Genomic DNA, 16171 nt, shown 5'->3' with positions numbered 1-16171 from the left:
CTAGCAAATAAAAACACCAACACCCCCCCCCCCCAACGACATGTAGGGACCAACACCCCCCAGAGGACATCCCGCCAGCTCCAGGAGTAATAACCACAACCGAGGTCCCTCTGGGATCCAATGTCACCCACGGGGACTCCCAGCGCCTCCCAGAGGACCATTCCATCAACCCCAGGAGACGCCTCCCCTCATGACCAATGGACCCAGCCCCGGGCCGTCTATGGCTAGATGGACCCACAGCCCTTTCCCCCCCAGAGGACACCACAGTCAAACCCTGAGGGCGGAAACTGGGGGGAAAACAAAAAGAGAAAAAAAAAACATACAAACAAAACAACCCCAACCCCACCCCCTTGGCGCAGTGGAAACTGGAAGCACGTCCAGTGTCACCAACCGTGACTATACCCCAGAAGCCAACCGGGAGGAGTGGAACAGCGGTTATGGCAGACGGCACAAAACAGCGCCACTCCTCCGACTTCCAAACAAGACACCAGCTGAGGGTATATCCCACTGCCCCAAACCTCAGCCACGCCGATGGCAGATGGCTCAAAGGCGCGCTGAAGCCGGAGGTGGAACAGGGAATCAACAAACAAACCCCCCCCCCCCCCCAGGTGCAGAGGTTACCTGGGAAACGCCCAGCATAACCAAACTGCACCACTCCAGCAACGCCGACACTACGGCTCACACGGCTGGAGCCAGAGGAGAAGAGAGGGAACAAAAAGAAAATACCCCAAACCCCCCCCCCCTCCCCTCCCGGGTGCAGAGGTTACCTGGGAAATGCCCAGCATAACCAAACTGCACCACTCCAGCAACGCTGACACTATGGCTCACACGGCTGGAGCCAGAGGAGAAGAGAGGGAACAAAAAGAAAATACCCCAAACCCCCCCCACCCCTCCCGGGTGTAGAGGTTACCTGGGAAACGCCCAGCATAACCAAACTGCACCACTCCAGCAACGCCGACTCTATGGCTCACCCGGCTGGAGTCAGAGGAGAAGAGAGGGCATAAAAAAAAAAAAGAAAAAACAACCCAATTACCCCCCCATGACCCCCCAGGGGACCGTCCCATCAAACCCTGGGAGGTGAAACTGAAAGAAATAGAAAGACTAACAGACTAACATAAAGTTGCTTGGGTCCTTTTTTTGCTTCAGACAGAACTGCAGGGTCACGACCCCAGACACTAAATAGTGTACAAATAAAAACCCCACACAAAAACCAACTCAAAAAACACCCACACAAAATGAACTAACACAAAACAAATAAGTGATTTATACCGTCAAGCTCAAACAAATGGAACACACCTGTTCCAACTTAAGAGCTTAACGGTAATGTGACTCAGTCACCAAAAGAGGGAGCCAAAGTGCTAAAAATGAAAAACCCCCTTTGGTAACTGAGAAAACAAACTCATGCTGCCTTTCTGTGCGCAGCTCTGTGTAACACACAACCAAAAATGTGATTCAACTAAATAACACCGGAGCTGACACAACAGACGCAGTAGCTATCATTACCCGGGGAAACAGGGCTACGACTGTAACACAGGAAGCACCGCGACCCGTGCCACAGAGCTCCGCCGTGCGCGTTCACCCATTACAGACCCACTCCTGCAGCTCCCGTTCAAACCTCTTATCCGGTCGAAGTGCGACGCGAAGCCGTCGCCAGTCACACTCCACCACGACCCATGGATAAGGCACAAACACAGGAACACGGCTGCACGAGCGCTCAAATCAGTATTCAGTAATGGGTTCTCCAACGCGCACCATCCGGGCGGAGAGCACCCGCAACTGATCCGGATAACTTCTGAACGTCTGCTGCTGCCTTCCCGGCGCGTTACCGTCTCTGCTACCGCTGGGTCCGTGATGTTTGGCCAGAGACTACTGTTATGTGTCGGACGCAGCCCGGAGAACCGACCAGCATTTGAAGGACCCAGTATAAAATAAGCAGAGCACGGTACAAAGGATAACAGAGTTTAATAAACATAACAGTGATGTGAAAAAATACAAACAAATAAGTGCGCGGTCTGGCGTGGCGGATTTGCGGTGCGCTCCCAGCAGCGCCAACGGTCCGGAGCCAGAACCAATTCGGACCCAAGGACCCCACCGACACCCCCCAGGTGGCCGCGACAAACCGAGTCTGTGAAAGAAGGAATCATTATGTGAGTCCACACTCAACACACAGAGAGAACGCTCAAAGGTGCACAAACAGCAAACACTTCCTGGCTTAATTACTAATCAGCTTCCCACCCTGCAGGCATAGAACATCCAGTTCACAAAACTCCACTGCAGTGGAAGCTGATTACATGACCAACATACAGCTCAATATAATAAGGTGTGAGGGACACCACATTTACTGACTGTATAAATGTTAGTCACAAAATCTAACGTACCTCAGGAAGTGTGCTGACGAGCGTGAGACCTCACCCCCTCCTCTTTCACAGACCATGCATCAAACCTGGACGTTCTCTGCATCCACTGATGATGAGATGGCTCCCGAGACGACGATCTCACCCGTCTGGTCACAAGGTCGAGTCTCTGGCAAATACACACTGTGTACTCCAGTCTTAAATGCCACCATGTTCCAATCCATGTAGATGCACCACAGCTGTGAGTCCTGATGAGCCGCAGGTGATCAGCCTCAGGTGATCAGGGTGAGGTCCTGATAAACTCAGCTACACAGCCACTCAGTCCCAAATGCAAGCCACCTGGAAGGAAAAACAAAAGACAGAAACAAAAAGGCAGCCAGGCCCCCCCAGCCATACAACAATTCCAGAGAGTAAACTTGTTGTAAATCATTGTAAACTGTGCGCGGGTTCGTGCAACTGCACAAAGAAAACCTCTGGCACATATTAATTATGTGAACTTCACGTGAACGTTACGCAAACAATTAAAAAACACTGAGTGTCAGTGCGAGTCATTGCATCAGCACACCACATCACAGCACAGCTCATAACGAGATTTTAAATATATCATTATCATAATTTTACAGCTACTCAAAGAAGGAATGAAATAGAAAGGAATTTTTTAGCAAGGTATTACTATATAAATATTACAAATAATTACCTTTTAGACTATAACAAATGTGTTCTCCACATTATAAAGCACACAAGAAAGAGAGAGAAAAAAAAGCTGAAGCTGTAACAGTCCTATGTGATTCCAGAAGCAATTAGAGGTGTTTTTGTCAGCCAAACTCTGGGAGAAAATGATTAATCCGCTACAAAATAATTATTTTTTATTTGGCAGCATCCAGCAGCACAAAGCACGGCATCCAGCTGGGAACACATTGTCACGGCGAATTGTGTGGCAGTGTGGGGGTTAAATGTGTCTCAAGTGTCAAGATACCTTAAGTTAGTGTTTAAAGGTTGTTGCAGGTTAATTAATGTCCCAGTTTGCAACACAACATCAAAGTATTCATGACTGTAAGTCTGTCCGTGCATATGTGATAATCGTTAGTGGTCGCTGATGTATTTTATTGATAAAAATTAGTAACGGAGAAACTGAAGTGTTTGGAACCACTGAGTCTATATGAAACAATGGTTCAGTGTTTCAAAGCTTTTGATACAATTAGATGTGCCGACATCTGGTGACCAATCTTTAACATAACATTTACAAAGCACAAAAAGGAAAAGATATCATGAAGCTCACGGAAGTCGACTGAATAGTCTGTAGCACTACACTGCTCCTGACGGAGGGATAACAAGTGCTTGGAAATAGAATGCTTCCACATGGGATGGTGGAATACTAACTGAAATTCTTGAATGAAATCTGGATAAGAAAGGAGAAGAGGACAGTCGTTGTTCCACAACGCAGTGGCCCACTTCAATGCCTTGACCTACCAGATGACCTACCAGGCCAGTCAAGATGATCCCGGTAGAAGGCATCGAGGAGAGAAGGGTTCAGGATGAGGCTCCGCTTCACCCAGGAGCGTTCCTCAGGGCCTAACCCTCCCAGTCCACCAAGTACTGGTAACCCTGGCCCAGGTGACAGTCGTCCAAGATGTAATTTACAGTCCTGGCAGGAGGTGGAGGAGGTGCAGGTGGACAGAGCGGGTTAGCCCTCACAGGTTTTAGATGAGAGGTATGAAAAACCGGGTGGATGCTGAAGGATTGGGGCAGACGAAGGCGCACAGCCACCGGGTTAATTACTCAGTCCACCACAAAGAGTCCAATGTATCTGGTGGCCAGCTTCTTTGAGTCCATCCAGAGAGGAATGTCCCTGGAAGATAACCATACCTCCAATGTTCACCTGGGATGGCAGCAGTCCTGTGATGAAATCCAAGCAAACATGGGACCAGAGGCGGCTAGGAACAGGTAGCAATTGCAGCAGTCCAGCTGGAGGCCGATGTGATGCCTTGCCCCTGGCACAGATGGTGCATGCGCGAGTGAAGGCATGCACGCCCACCTGGATGGTTGGCCACCAGAAGCAGCAGCAAACAAGGTTCAGTGTCTGATGGACAACACATTGGTAGGCTAGTTTAGATGAATGACAAAATTGGAGGACCTCAGACCTGACTTCTGGAGGAACGAACAGCTTCCCAGGGGGACTTCCTCCTGTATGAGTTTGACGGTCCAGGTCCTTCTGGAAGACCCTCTCTACATCCCAAGTTAAGACCACCACAATCACAACCAGGTAACTGGTGGATCCGGGGGGTCAAATTGCTGAGACAGGGCATCAGTTGTTTTTTGTTCTTGGTACCTGGTTGGTACGTGAGAAGGAAATTGAATCATCTAAAGAAGAGGGCCCACCTGGCTTGACAGGGATTCAAACGTGTAGCTGACTGGATGTATTCCGAGTTCTTATGATCTGTCCATATTGTGAATGGAACTCCTCCAGCCAGTGCCTCCACTCTGCCAAAGCCTCCACTCTGACAGAGCCTCCTTAACTGCCAGGAATTCCCTGTTACCCACGTCATAGTTCTGTTCCGCAGGAAATGGACGCTGGGAGTAGAATGCACAAGGAATGCACAGACATGAAGGCACCACAAAACAATTATTGTGCCATCACAAAATACGGTATGTAACATATAAATTGTGAAGTGCTTGTGCAACTAGGGACCATTTTACAGATTTGAATTTACATATAAATAAATTGACAAATTTCATGATGTGAGCCCACAATGAGCTACCCCTCTTTGAAAGACCAACAGTATATATATATATATATATATATATATATATATATATATATATATATATATATATATATATATATATATATATATATATATACTTTCCTTTTTGAAAAAGCTTATAGTTAGGGCTGGATCAGGTGATCCTGAACCATCCCTTAGTTATGCTGCTATAGACTACTTATTTCTTCTATAGACTGCTGGGTGTTTCCCATGATGCACCCAGTGTTTCATTTTATTCACCTCTTTTTGCTCTGTATGCACTACTCTGCTTTTAATCATTGGTGATTGATCTCTGCTCTCTTCCACAGCATGTCTTTTTCCTGATTCTCTCCCCTCCACCCCAACCAGTCCCAGCAGAAGACTGCCCCTCCCTGAGCCTGGTTCTGCTGGAGGTTTCTTCCTGTTAAAAGGGAGTTTTCTGTTGTGTGGCTGGGGGGGGCCTGGCTGCCTTTTGTTTCTGTTTTCTGTCCTGTCTTTTGTTTTTCCTTCCAGGTGGCTTGCATTTGGGACTGAGTGGCTGTGTAGCTGAGTTTATCAGGACCTCACCCTGATCACCTGAGGCTGATCACCTGCGGCTCATCAGGACTCACAGCTGTGGTGCATCTACATGGATTGGAACATGGTGGCATTTAAGACTGGAGTACACAGTGTGTATTTGCCAGAGACTCGACCTTGTGACCAGACGGGTGAGATCGTCGTCTCGGGAGCCATCTCATCATCAGTGGATGCAGAGAACGTCCAGGTTTGATGCATGGTCTGTGAAAGAGGAGGGGGTGAGGTCTCACGCTCGTCAGCACACTTCCTGAGGTACGTTAGATTTTGTGACTAACATTTATACAGTCAGTAAATGTGGTGTCCCTCACACCTTATTATATTGAGCTGTATGTTGGTCATGTAATCAGCTTCCACTGCAGTGGAGTTTTGTGAACTGGATGTTCTATGCCTGCAGGGTGGGAAGCTGATTAGTAATTAAGCCAGGAAGTGTTTGCTGTTTGTGCACCTTTGAGCGTTCTCTCTGTGTGTTGAGTGTGGACTCACATAATGATTCCTTCTTTCACAGACTCGGTTTGTCGCGGCCACCTGGGGGGTGTCGGTGGGGTCCTTGGGTCCGAATTGGTTCTGGCTCCGGACCGTTGGCGCTGCTGGGAGCGCACCGCAAATCCGCCACGCCAGACCGCGCACTTATTTGTTTGTATTTTTTCACATCACTGTTATGTTTATTAAACTCTGTTATCCTTTGTACTGTGCTCTGCTTATTTTATACTGGGTCCTTCAAACGCTGGTCGGTTCTCTGGGCTGCGTCCGACACATAACAGTTTTCCTTCCCACAGTCGCCAAGTGCTTGCTCATAGGAGGTCATTTTGACCGTTGGGTTTTTCTGTAATTATTGTATGGCTTTTGCCTTACAATATAAAGCGCCTTGGGGCGACTGTTTGTTGTGATTTGGCGCTATATAAATAAAATTGATTTGATATATATATATATATATATATATAAATAATTCAGAAAATATTCACAGTACTTCACTTTTTCACATTTTATGTTACAGCCGTATTCCAAAATGGATGAAATTCATTTTTGACCATGTGAAAAAGTTGTGAGATTTTTGCAAAATTTATATATAGGAGTATTCACAGCCTTTACCATGAAGCTAAAAATTGAGTGCAGATGCATTCTGTTTCTACTGACAATCCAATGATTATCTGCGTGACCTCAAGCATAAGGCTAGAGGTTCAGAATGGAAATGGCGTAGTTCAAAATTAGAAGTATTCCACCTTGCATGGCGTAATGCTATCTTAGACTATAAACATGCATTACTGGCTACAAAGCGGACCTGTTACTCTGATTTGATGAACAAAACAAGCATAACTCAAAGTTCTTGTTCCACATGGTGGCAACACTTATTCATGGACAACCACCTGTAGTTCACTCTCCTTTTACAGCACAAGATTTCCTGGATTACTTTGAGAAGAAAATAGAAGTCATTCGGTTAAACATATCCCAGCATGCCTGAACCCAGCCAATACACCCTATTATTGAGATGGGCACCATTACTGAAGTATTACCGAGATTTACAGAATTTGAGAGTATCTCTTGAGCCATGCTGATGACACTTGTAACGTCAACAAAAAGCACAATCTATTTATTTAATCCTATATCAACAAAAATGTTTAATGACCTGTGCCCACTCTTGGGCCGACTGTGCTGGACGTTATTAATCTTTCTTTAACCTCTGGATCTGTTCCTAAATGTTTCGAATCTGCAGTGATTAAACCATTACTTAAAAAACCTAATTTTGAGCCCAATGTATTGAAAAAATATTGGCCAATATCAAATCTATCATTTTGCTCTAAAATTCTGGAAGAAGTGGTGTCACATGTTAAGGAAACCAGGCACCATCCCTACAGTGAAGCATGGTGGTAACAGCATCTTGCTGTGGAGATGTTTTTAAGCGTCACGAGCTGGGAGACTAGTCAGGATTGAGGAAAACATTAATGCAGCAATGTACAGAGTCATCCTGGATAAAAACCTACTCCAGAACGCTCTTGACCTCAGACTGGGGTGTGGGTTCATCTTTCAGCAAGACAATGACCCAAAGCACACAGACAAAATATCAAAGGAGTGGCATCAGGACAACTCTGTGAATGTCTTTAAGTGGCCCAGCCAGAGCCCAGACCTGAATCTGATTGAACATCTCTGGAGAGATCTGAAAATGCCTGTGCACCAACGCTCCCCATCCAACCTGATGGACCTTGAGAGGTACTACAAAGAGCAATGAGCAGAACTGCCCAACGACAGGTGTGCCAAGCTTGTGGCATCATATTCAAGAAGACTTGAAGCTGTATCAACAAAGAATTGAGTACAGTATGAATACTTAGGTACATATGATTTAAGTTTTGTATTTTAATAAATTTGCAAAAAATTTAACATTTCATTTTCTCATTATGAGGTTTTGTACGTAGAATTTTGAGGGAAAAATTAATTTACTCCATTCTGGAATAATGCTGTAACACAACAAAATGTGGAAAATTCATTTCCTCCCGGCGTGCGGCAGTGGTTAGAGTAGTTGTATCAAAATAAAATTTTGCACAAAACATTTTCTCATCAAGATGAACAATTTTTGTCAGGAAGCACCTTAAGAAAATCACATTTTTATTGTTGACATACTGTACTGGACACCCTAATATATATATATATATATATATATATATATATATATATATATATATATATATATATATATATATATATATATATATATATATATATAAAATTACTGAAAAAAAATCAAATTTACATACTCAGTAAATTAGCAGTATATGTTGTTGGGCAGTATGTCTCAGGGCCATGTTCTTGGTCTACTTTGAAAACTGCACATCTCCTCTGGAATGATGGCAGGATGTCTCACGGCCGTGTTCTTGGTCTAACTTCATATCGCCTCTGGAAGGCCATGACACATACTGTTCATTGCTTAACATGCTACACAGACAAAACAGTTTTATTTTTTGATATACCTTTCAGATAACAATGTGAGCAATCACCGAACATCAGTATGAAACACAAACATATTTTCATCCAATCACATAACTCCACTGATCCACCCACCAGGGAAGCTTGCGCACTTGGAGGTTTGCCAAGTGCTGGCTTAAAATGCAGGGGAGCCTGAAGGTCATGGTTCTTGTTAGCAGTGATGCATGTGATAACTGTTTTCAAGAACCCAGTGCTGTAATGGTGACTCTTGTGTTCAATGTTGGCATCTCTTTAATACAGTATATATATTTTTTTGTCTGTCTCCGGTCAATATCTGAGTCTTACGTTCGCTCACCACATAAAACTACCGGGGTAGGGATCACAAGCAGAAAATCCCCAACGCCAACATTTTCCGCTTGTGTCACTGTTTTCCATTTGTCCATCTAAAGCTCTGCTTGTGTGGACACAGTGGCTTTTAAACACAATTCCTTAATTGTGCTAAATTAATGTTTTGCAGAATTAGCCAAGCCATTGAAGCAGCTTTGCCTCATCATGTAGTTTCTTTTGGTAAAGGTTTGTCCAGCAATTAAATTCTGCTCATGTCTGCTATATTAGTGTGAGGAGAAATGCTGTTGTGTTAAATTCAGGCTGTAATGTTTCAGAAAACATCTTTACCAAGAAAGATGTTGAGCTTAAGTGCAGAATGCACTTCCAGCAGTGAATAATGAAAACACTGACTGTAGCTCATATTAGGGGTGACATTGTAAATCTCCACAGACCCATCTTTTTCTTGTTCAGGCATACAGTAGCTACCTCTGTGTATGAGGTTATGGTATCATCAGCATTTTTTGCTACGTTATCCTCCATCCACCCAAATGCAACATTGGTGGGAAATATAGGTGAGACCACAATGTGTATACGAGGTCTGTCCATAAAGTATAGGTCCTTTTAATTTTTTTCAAAAACTATATGGATTTCATTCATATGTTTTAATGTCAGACATGCTTGAACCCTTGTGCGCATGCGTGAGTTTTTCCACGCCTGTCGGTGACGTCATTCGCCTGTGAGCACTCCTTGTGGGAGGAGTCGTCCAGCCCCTCGTCGGAATTCCTTTGTCTGAGAAGTTGCTGAGAGACTGGCGCTTTGTTTGATCAAAATTTTTTCTAAACCTGTGAGACACATCGAAGTGGACACTGTTCGAAAAATTAAGCTGGTTTTCAGTGAAAATTTTAACGGCTGATGAGAGATTTTGAGATGATACTGTCGCTTTAAGGACTTCCCACGGTGTGAGACGTCGCGCAGCGCTCTCAGGCGCCGTCGTCAGCCTGTTTAAAGCTGAAAACCTCCACATTTCAGGCTCTATTGATCCAGGACGTCGTGAGAGAACAGAGAAGTTTCAGAAAAAGTCGGTTTCAGCATTTTATCCGGATATTCCACTGTTAAAGGAGATTTTTTTAATGAAAGACGTGCGGGCGGATTGCAGCGTCGGCTCGCAGCCGCCGCGACGCTCCGCCACAGGAAAAACACCTCCGTTGGAAGCCTTAAGGACAAGTTGGAACATGTCCAGCTGTTAAACAATTTCTCATATACTCACTCCACTGAAAGCCATCAAAAGCCGCCTGGATTTTACAAATGGTTATCAACACGGAGATGTTTTTCCTGTGCCGCCGCACCGCACCGGCTGCGTCCCGACGCGCGGTAGTCCGACCATTAGGAAAAACGTGACCTGATTTGCATAATAATTAGGTCACAGGGGCTGTCAGTTCAAAATAATTTTGATTCATACAGACTGCATGTTTTAAGATGGATACACAATATTTTGTCACAACCTACAACTGACCCCAAGGCACCTGGTAGGTAAGAAATGACGTTCCTCTTCAGGGTTCCCACAAAACCTTTTTTCAGTCTTTTGTCCATTTTGGAATAAATAATTTACTTGATTTTGGAAAAAGGGTGTAACATAAAATGTGGAAAAAGTGAAGAGCTGTGAATACGTTCTGGATGCACTTTGTACACACACACACACACACACACATAATAGATGATAAGATAAACTGGAAGACTCATATAAAACATATACAAAGTAAACTGTCAAGAAGCATTTCAGTTCTAAACAAAGCGAAACATATTCTGGACCACAACTCACTCCGCATTCTTTACTGCTCACTGGTTTTACCATATTTACAGTACTGTGCAGAGGTATGGGGTAATACTTATAAAGGTACAACACAATCACTATCAGTAATGCAGAAAAGAGCTATAAGAATTATTCATAATACTGGCTATAGAGATCATACAAATCCACTATTTTTACAATCCAAATTCTTAAAATTCACAGACTTGGTTCATTTTCAAACAGTACAAATTGTGTATAAAGCAATGAACAATTTACTTCCAGCAAATATTAAAAATATGTTTTTTAACAGATCAGGGGATTACAGTCTGAGGGGGAAATTTAATTTAAAGCATCAGTGGGCACGAACAACATTAAAAGGTTTCTGTATTTCTGTCTGTGGGGTGAGGATGTGGAACAGATTGGGAGTGGGGCTCAAGCAATGTCCAAGCATGAACCAGTTCAAACAGCGGTACAAAAATATGTTTTTTTCTGGGTATAGGGAGGAGGAAGGGTAATGAGGGTTAGGGTGTTTTTGTTTTTTGCTTCGGCTTGTAAATATATAGTATTTTGTATGTAAGTAGGTATGTGTAGGTGTATATTTATGTTTGTGTATATATATGTGTATATATGTATATGTGTATATATGTGTATGTATATGTGTATGTATGTTGATGTGTATATGTATGTGTATATATATGTATATATATATATATTGATATCGGTTTAGGTGTGTAGGAATCTATGTGTATATGTGGCAAAGGGTATTACTGGTTGTGGGGAAGAAGGGGTAGGGATAAATAAGCTGATGCTTCACCCTACCCCTTTTCGGACATGTTGGGTACACAGTAGGAACTTTTTTGTTGTTGTCTTTACTGATCTATCTTGTAATTGTTGTTGTATCACATGTTCGAAATAAACAGTTTTCATTCATTCATTCATTCACACACACACACACATATTACCCAAGAATGCTTTTATGTATTTCCACATGAGGACAACAAGCACACATACCCGCCTCACGGTGTAGAGTTGTCATGTCATGTCCTTCAAAACATGGTATGTGTTCTCCAGCTGTGCCTTGCAGGTCCAGAGATCTCAACAGCTGCTGCTGTTTGCAGACATGCCCACCTGTTCATTCAACCCACAGAATGAAGTGCCACTCTCTGTTTCTGTGTTTTGTGATTATTTTTTTAGTTATTTATGTAATTGTGTTTGTAATTATTTATATACTTGTCCTGGCTGTGTTCTGAGTGAGTGGCTGGCCGGCGATCAGCTGTGAGGCACCTTGAAATGCCTTATGGGCTTAGACATGGCTGGCCGGTCCCCGTGTGATCTTGTCTGTAAATAAATATCAGCATGTCATGCAAGTGTGCTCCCCGTGTGTTGCGGGGGGGAAGGGTGACACACATGCAGACCACATGTGTTGCGGGGGGGGGGGGGGGGGGGGGGGTTGGGGATACACATGCACGCCACGTGTTGAGGGAGAAGCCGATGCGCTGACATGCTCTGTGTGTGTGTGTGTGTGTGTGTGTGTGTGTGTGTGTGTGTGTGTGTGTGTGTGTGTGTGTGTGTGTGTGTGTGGAGGGGGGTTGGCACAGTCACACCCAGGTGTGTGGGGCACTTAGACAGTTTTGACAAACAGCTCAAATGTGGTCATCTGCCCTCTACACTCGTGCTGGGAGTGCGAATAGCCCCGCCTTTTCTAAGTGTCCAATGAGTGGTATTGGATGTTCGTGTGTGGCACCTGGAATTTGGCCGACACCTGCAGAGAGAGGGATCAAATGGGCACTTGCAGGGCACTCGCTGTCTTTCGGCCGTTGGTGTGCATGAATGGTTGTGGCAACAACTGTACAAGGCGTTTGAAGCATCTCGGATTTTTCACGAGTGGCTTGCAATTCTTCCTTCGTCCCCCATTCTGCCTCAGTCACGTTATGTGTGAAGGGGTCCTGATTGATGCACGACAAATCATTTACACAGAAATGATAAAGGAGGCAGACGAGAATGATTATGGCACTTCACATGAGCTGACACAATGTCGATTGCCCGGCAAACAGTAAGACAAAGAGGTTGGACTATAAACGAGGAATAATAAGTGCCAGGTGCAAGACAAGTGAAAATGGAAATGCTGAGATGAGAGGAAATAAGGAACACTAAAAAATAAACAAAGCGGGCATCACGTGGCAAGTGGTAAATAATCCTGATCAAGAAATACAAACCAAAACGTAAGATATACAAATGCCAAAAACAAACATGCACCGAAACCAAAAATCAATAACTAAACAAACAAGTAGGAACCACTGAGGAGACAGACAACAAGAGATGCACCCACACACACTGGTCGAAACTGGACATGTCACACACAAGACACACCTACATACTATACACATATGGGACCCGCATGACAAATGCCAGAACAATGCGGCCAGAAGTGCACACGCCCACCACACACCAGACTTGGACACGATGCAGGAAGGCAGACACATGATCGCCTATACATTTGCACAGAGGGCAGATGGCAGATGCACATGAAAGACTCACACCAGACACAGACACGAAGCAGGCAGGCAGACATGATCACACATACACACAACTGACGGATGGGACACACCCACACAAATGCACAACTGACAGATGGGACACACCCACAGGCAGTCAGACATGAGGCAGTAGGAACAGAGGGACATTACAGAGAAGACCCAGACACCACACAGAACAAATATAAACCCCCAGATCATACAGTCCCCAACATCACCTCAGAATTCATTGTGGTTGTCATTTGCTTAACACTCACAAACTTGTACACTGATGCTAATAAAAGTAGTTCATCATTTGGTCAGGTGTGTTGGTAGTTCGAACAACATTTTATGGTTCTGTAAATACTGCAAATGTGTCAGGTATTAGGTGTGGAACCCTGGACAAGCTATAACTGTCATGGTGTTAAATAATGTAACTGCAACCATGTGTTTGATCTTTTTTCCAGACTTCACAAGAGCTGTTGCAGCACGGCCAATAACATATGCAGCAGTATTAAGAATGAAATCAGACAGATCTTCATCGCTGTTCGCCTCAAGCAGCAGACCTCGCCAGCATCACAGCATCGGGGTGGTGTCTCCTGACTGGCCTCCTTTCTCCAGTCACCACATGTCAGCACTGAGTCTGTTCGACTCTCGGGAGGACAACAGGAGTGAAGGTAAAATAAATCGTCCAGCCAACTTGTCTGAAACAAAGCGGAAACATTTTGTTTTTTGCTGTTTGGCTTGAATTTATTTATTTATTTTTTTAATTCAACATTCCCCTTTACAAAGACCCTTTGTCCAAATGCTATCATAGACTGAGTCAACTGGCTCAAGAATGGGACACTTTTTGATGTATTTATTTTAAATCCCTCACTTTTAGCCAGCAATAAATGTATATTTTGTCACAGTTTTACATGTTTTGATTTTATTTGTAATTTACACATTTCAGAATATATGTGGACTTTTTTAACAATTAAGACTGGTTTAGCTTGAGATTTTTCAGATTTTTGGGCTTGTGTACTGTATTTTTTTAAGAGTATAAGTCATATCAGAGTATAAGTTGCACATTTTTCTGTATTTTCAGCCCTTTAATTTTTTTTTTGTGTGTGTGTGGGGGGGGGGGGGGGGGGGGGGAGGGTTGCATTGTTGTCATGTACTTTGTATTGTTGGTATTTATTATTGGAGTTGCTTGTGCTTTGATTCCTGTTAAGGTCCAATATAAATAGTTATTATAATTATGATTACGTTGTATACGACTGCTAAGACCAAGTTTTACTAAAATATAAATAACTTTTTAACAATATGAGATAGATGTGAATGAAAGCAGCTTTCATTCACACTTTGGCCCACTTTGGCTCCTTACAGTCTGAGGAGCGCCCCGACCCTTGCTCCATTGATAAGGTAAACAAGTGCTTTACGCCGAGAAAGCAACAGAGTTATCCAGTAACATTCACATGCAAACTAGTGGAGCAATCCTGATAGTTACACACTCTTTATTTGAGCACATGAGATTGTCATCAGAGGCTCTCCGTCTGCTCCTGCTTTCACTGATCACTGTGCGTAATGGCACAGGGTGCACTGGATGTACTCATCGGAGCAGCACAGAACAGTCCAAAACACAGTAAAAGTAGATGTTTGTGTTGTAACCTTTGTGTAATAGCAGACAGAAATTGCTTTGAGATGAAGACAAAAAAAAACAAAAACGCATAGACCATTTTGTATATATTGTTCAAAATGTGCATTTGTGTTTATTGTTTGAACCTTTTTTTTGTACAGTCTTTCACACAAGACCTCAAATTACCTTATAAAGTGTCAAAACAGTTGTTTATTATAGTTTGCTGTGTGTTTTGAATAAATGTGTGTGGAAAATTATTTACCGCTTTACTTTTTTTTTTCTTATTTTTGATTGTAAATCTTTATTAAACTTATAAAACCCAACAAAAGCATATATATATATATATATATATATATATATATATATATATATATATATATATATATATATATATATATATATATATATATATATATATATATATATATTATGAAAACACAGGTTGTCCTGAAAAAAGAGACATAAAACTTGATTGTGGGATGCAGGGAGAGCTGTTAACAGCAATAATAAAACATTTATGCCACGCGGGTGAACTGTCCAAAAAATGCCCTCGGACCCCAGAGGGTTTAATAAACAAACGTAAGCATTTTTGGCATGTGAGACATACCAGAGTACAAGTCACAGAACCTCACAAACATATACTCCACTGTGACTTTATATTCTATTTTCTTAGTTTTTTTTGCTCGTCTGTTTTTCAAAAAATACAGTATTGTTGTTTTTCTGTAATATATGTTGGAATCCCAAATTGAATGTTGTTTTTATGCATTCTGCCTTTGCTGCTATAGGACAGATATTTTTTTGTGACTCAGACATGACCACAGTTCTGAGAAATGGCATGAAATTTGTCTGACAATCCAAAGATATTTTTTTTAGAGTTCAACTGGGATGACAGTACATGTCAGAAGTAAAAAAAAAAAAAACACAACTTAGTTGAAGAATCCTAGAGTGGGAAAAATGCGTTCATCCTGATAACTTTGCATGGCATGCTCACTCTCATAGATATATCATAAAATAAAGGAATTGCCTGGTTTCTAGGTTCTGAAATTAGTTTCCCTTTCTTGATATTTGATGAAAACATGAGGGCCTCTTTGGTTTCATTATTTTGTTGTGTTTTAATCCCATCATGTTAGCACAGTGGTAAATTCAATCAGTAAGCTTCTTTCGATGTGCAGCAGAAACAATACACTCTTGGGAGATGGTGGATATATGCATTAGTGCATCCAGAAGCCTATACATTGTTTAATTACCCGTAACACCCTTCTTTGTGTTGGCAAGAGGCCACACAGATGTGTGTAAATGCAGTCAAAAACTGGGTTATAGTCCCTCTGGGTGGT

General features: G+C 42.9%; 1 protein-coding gene across 1 annotated transcript in view; it reads left to right on the top strand.

The window, feature by feature from the left end:
• Nucleotides 1–16171, top strand: part of cntn5 (contactin 5) — a 918586-nt gene that overhangs the window by 404175 nt on the left and 498240 nt on the right. Inside the window, exon 3 of the mRNA XM_034168485.1 lies at nucleotides 13687–13896. Coding sequence (XP_034024376.1) covers nucleotides 13687–13896 — 210 coding nt within the window. The remainder of the gene's footprint in view (nucleotides 1–13686; nucleotides 13897–16171) is intronic.

The sequence above is a fragment of the Thalassophryne amazonica genome, chromosome 4, assembly GCF_902500255.1.
Source record: "Thalassophryne amazonica chromosome 4, fThaAma1.1, whole genome shotgun sequence".
Taxonomy (NCBI): domain Eukaryota; kingdom Metazoa; phylum Chordata; class Actinopteri; order Batrachoidiformes; family Batrachoididae; genus Thalassophryne; species Thalassophryne amazonica.
This window is presented reverse-complemented; position numbering and strand designations above follow the sequence as displayed.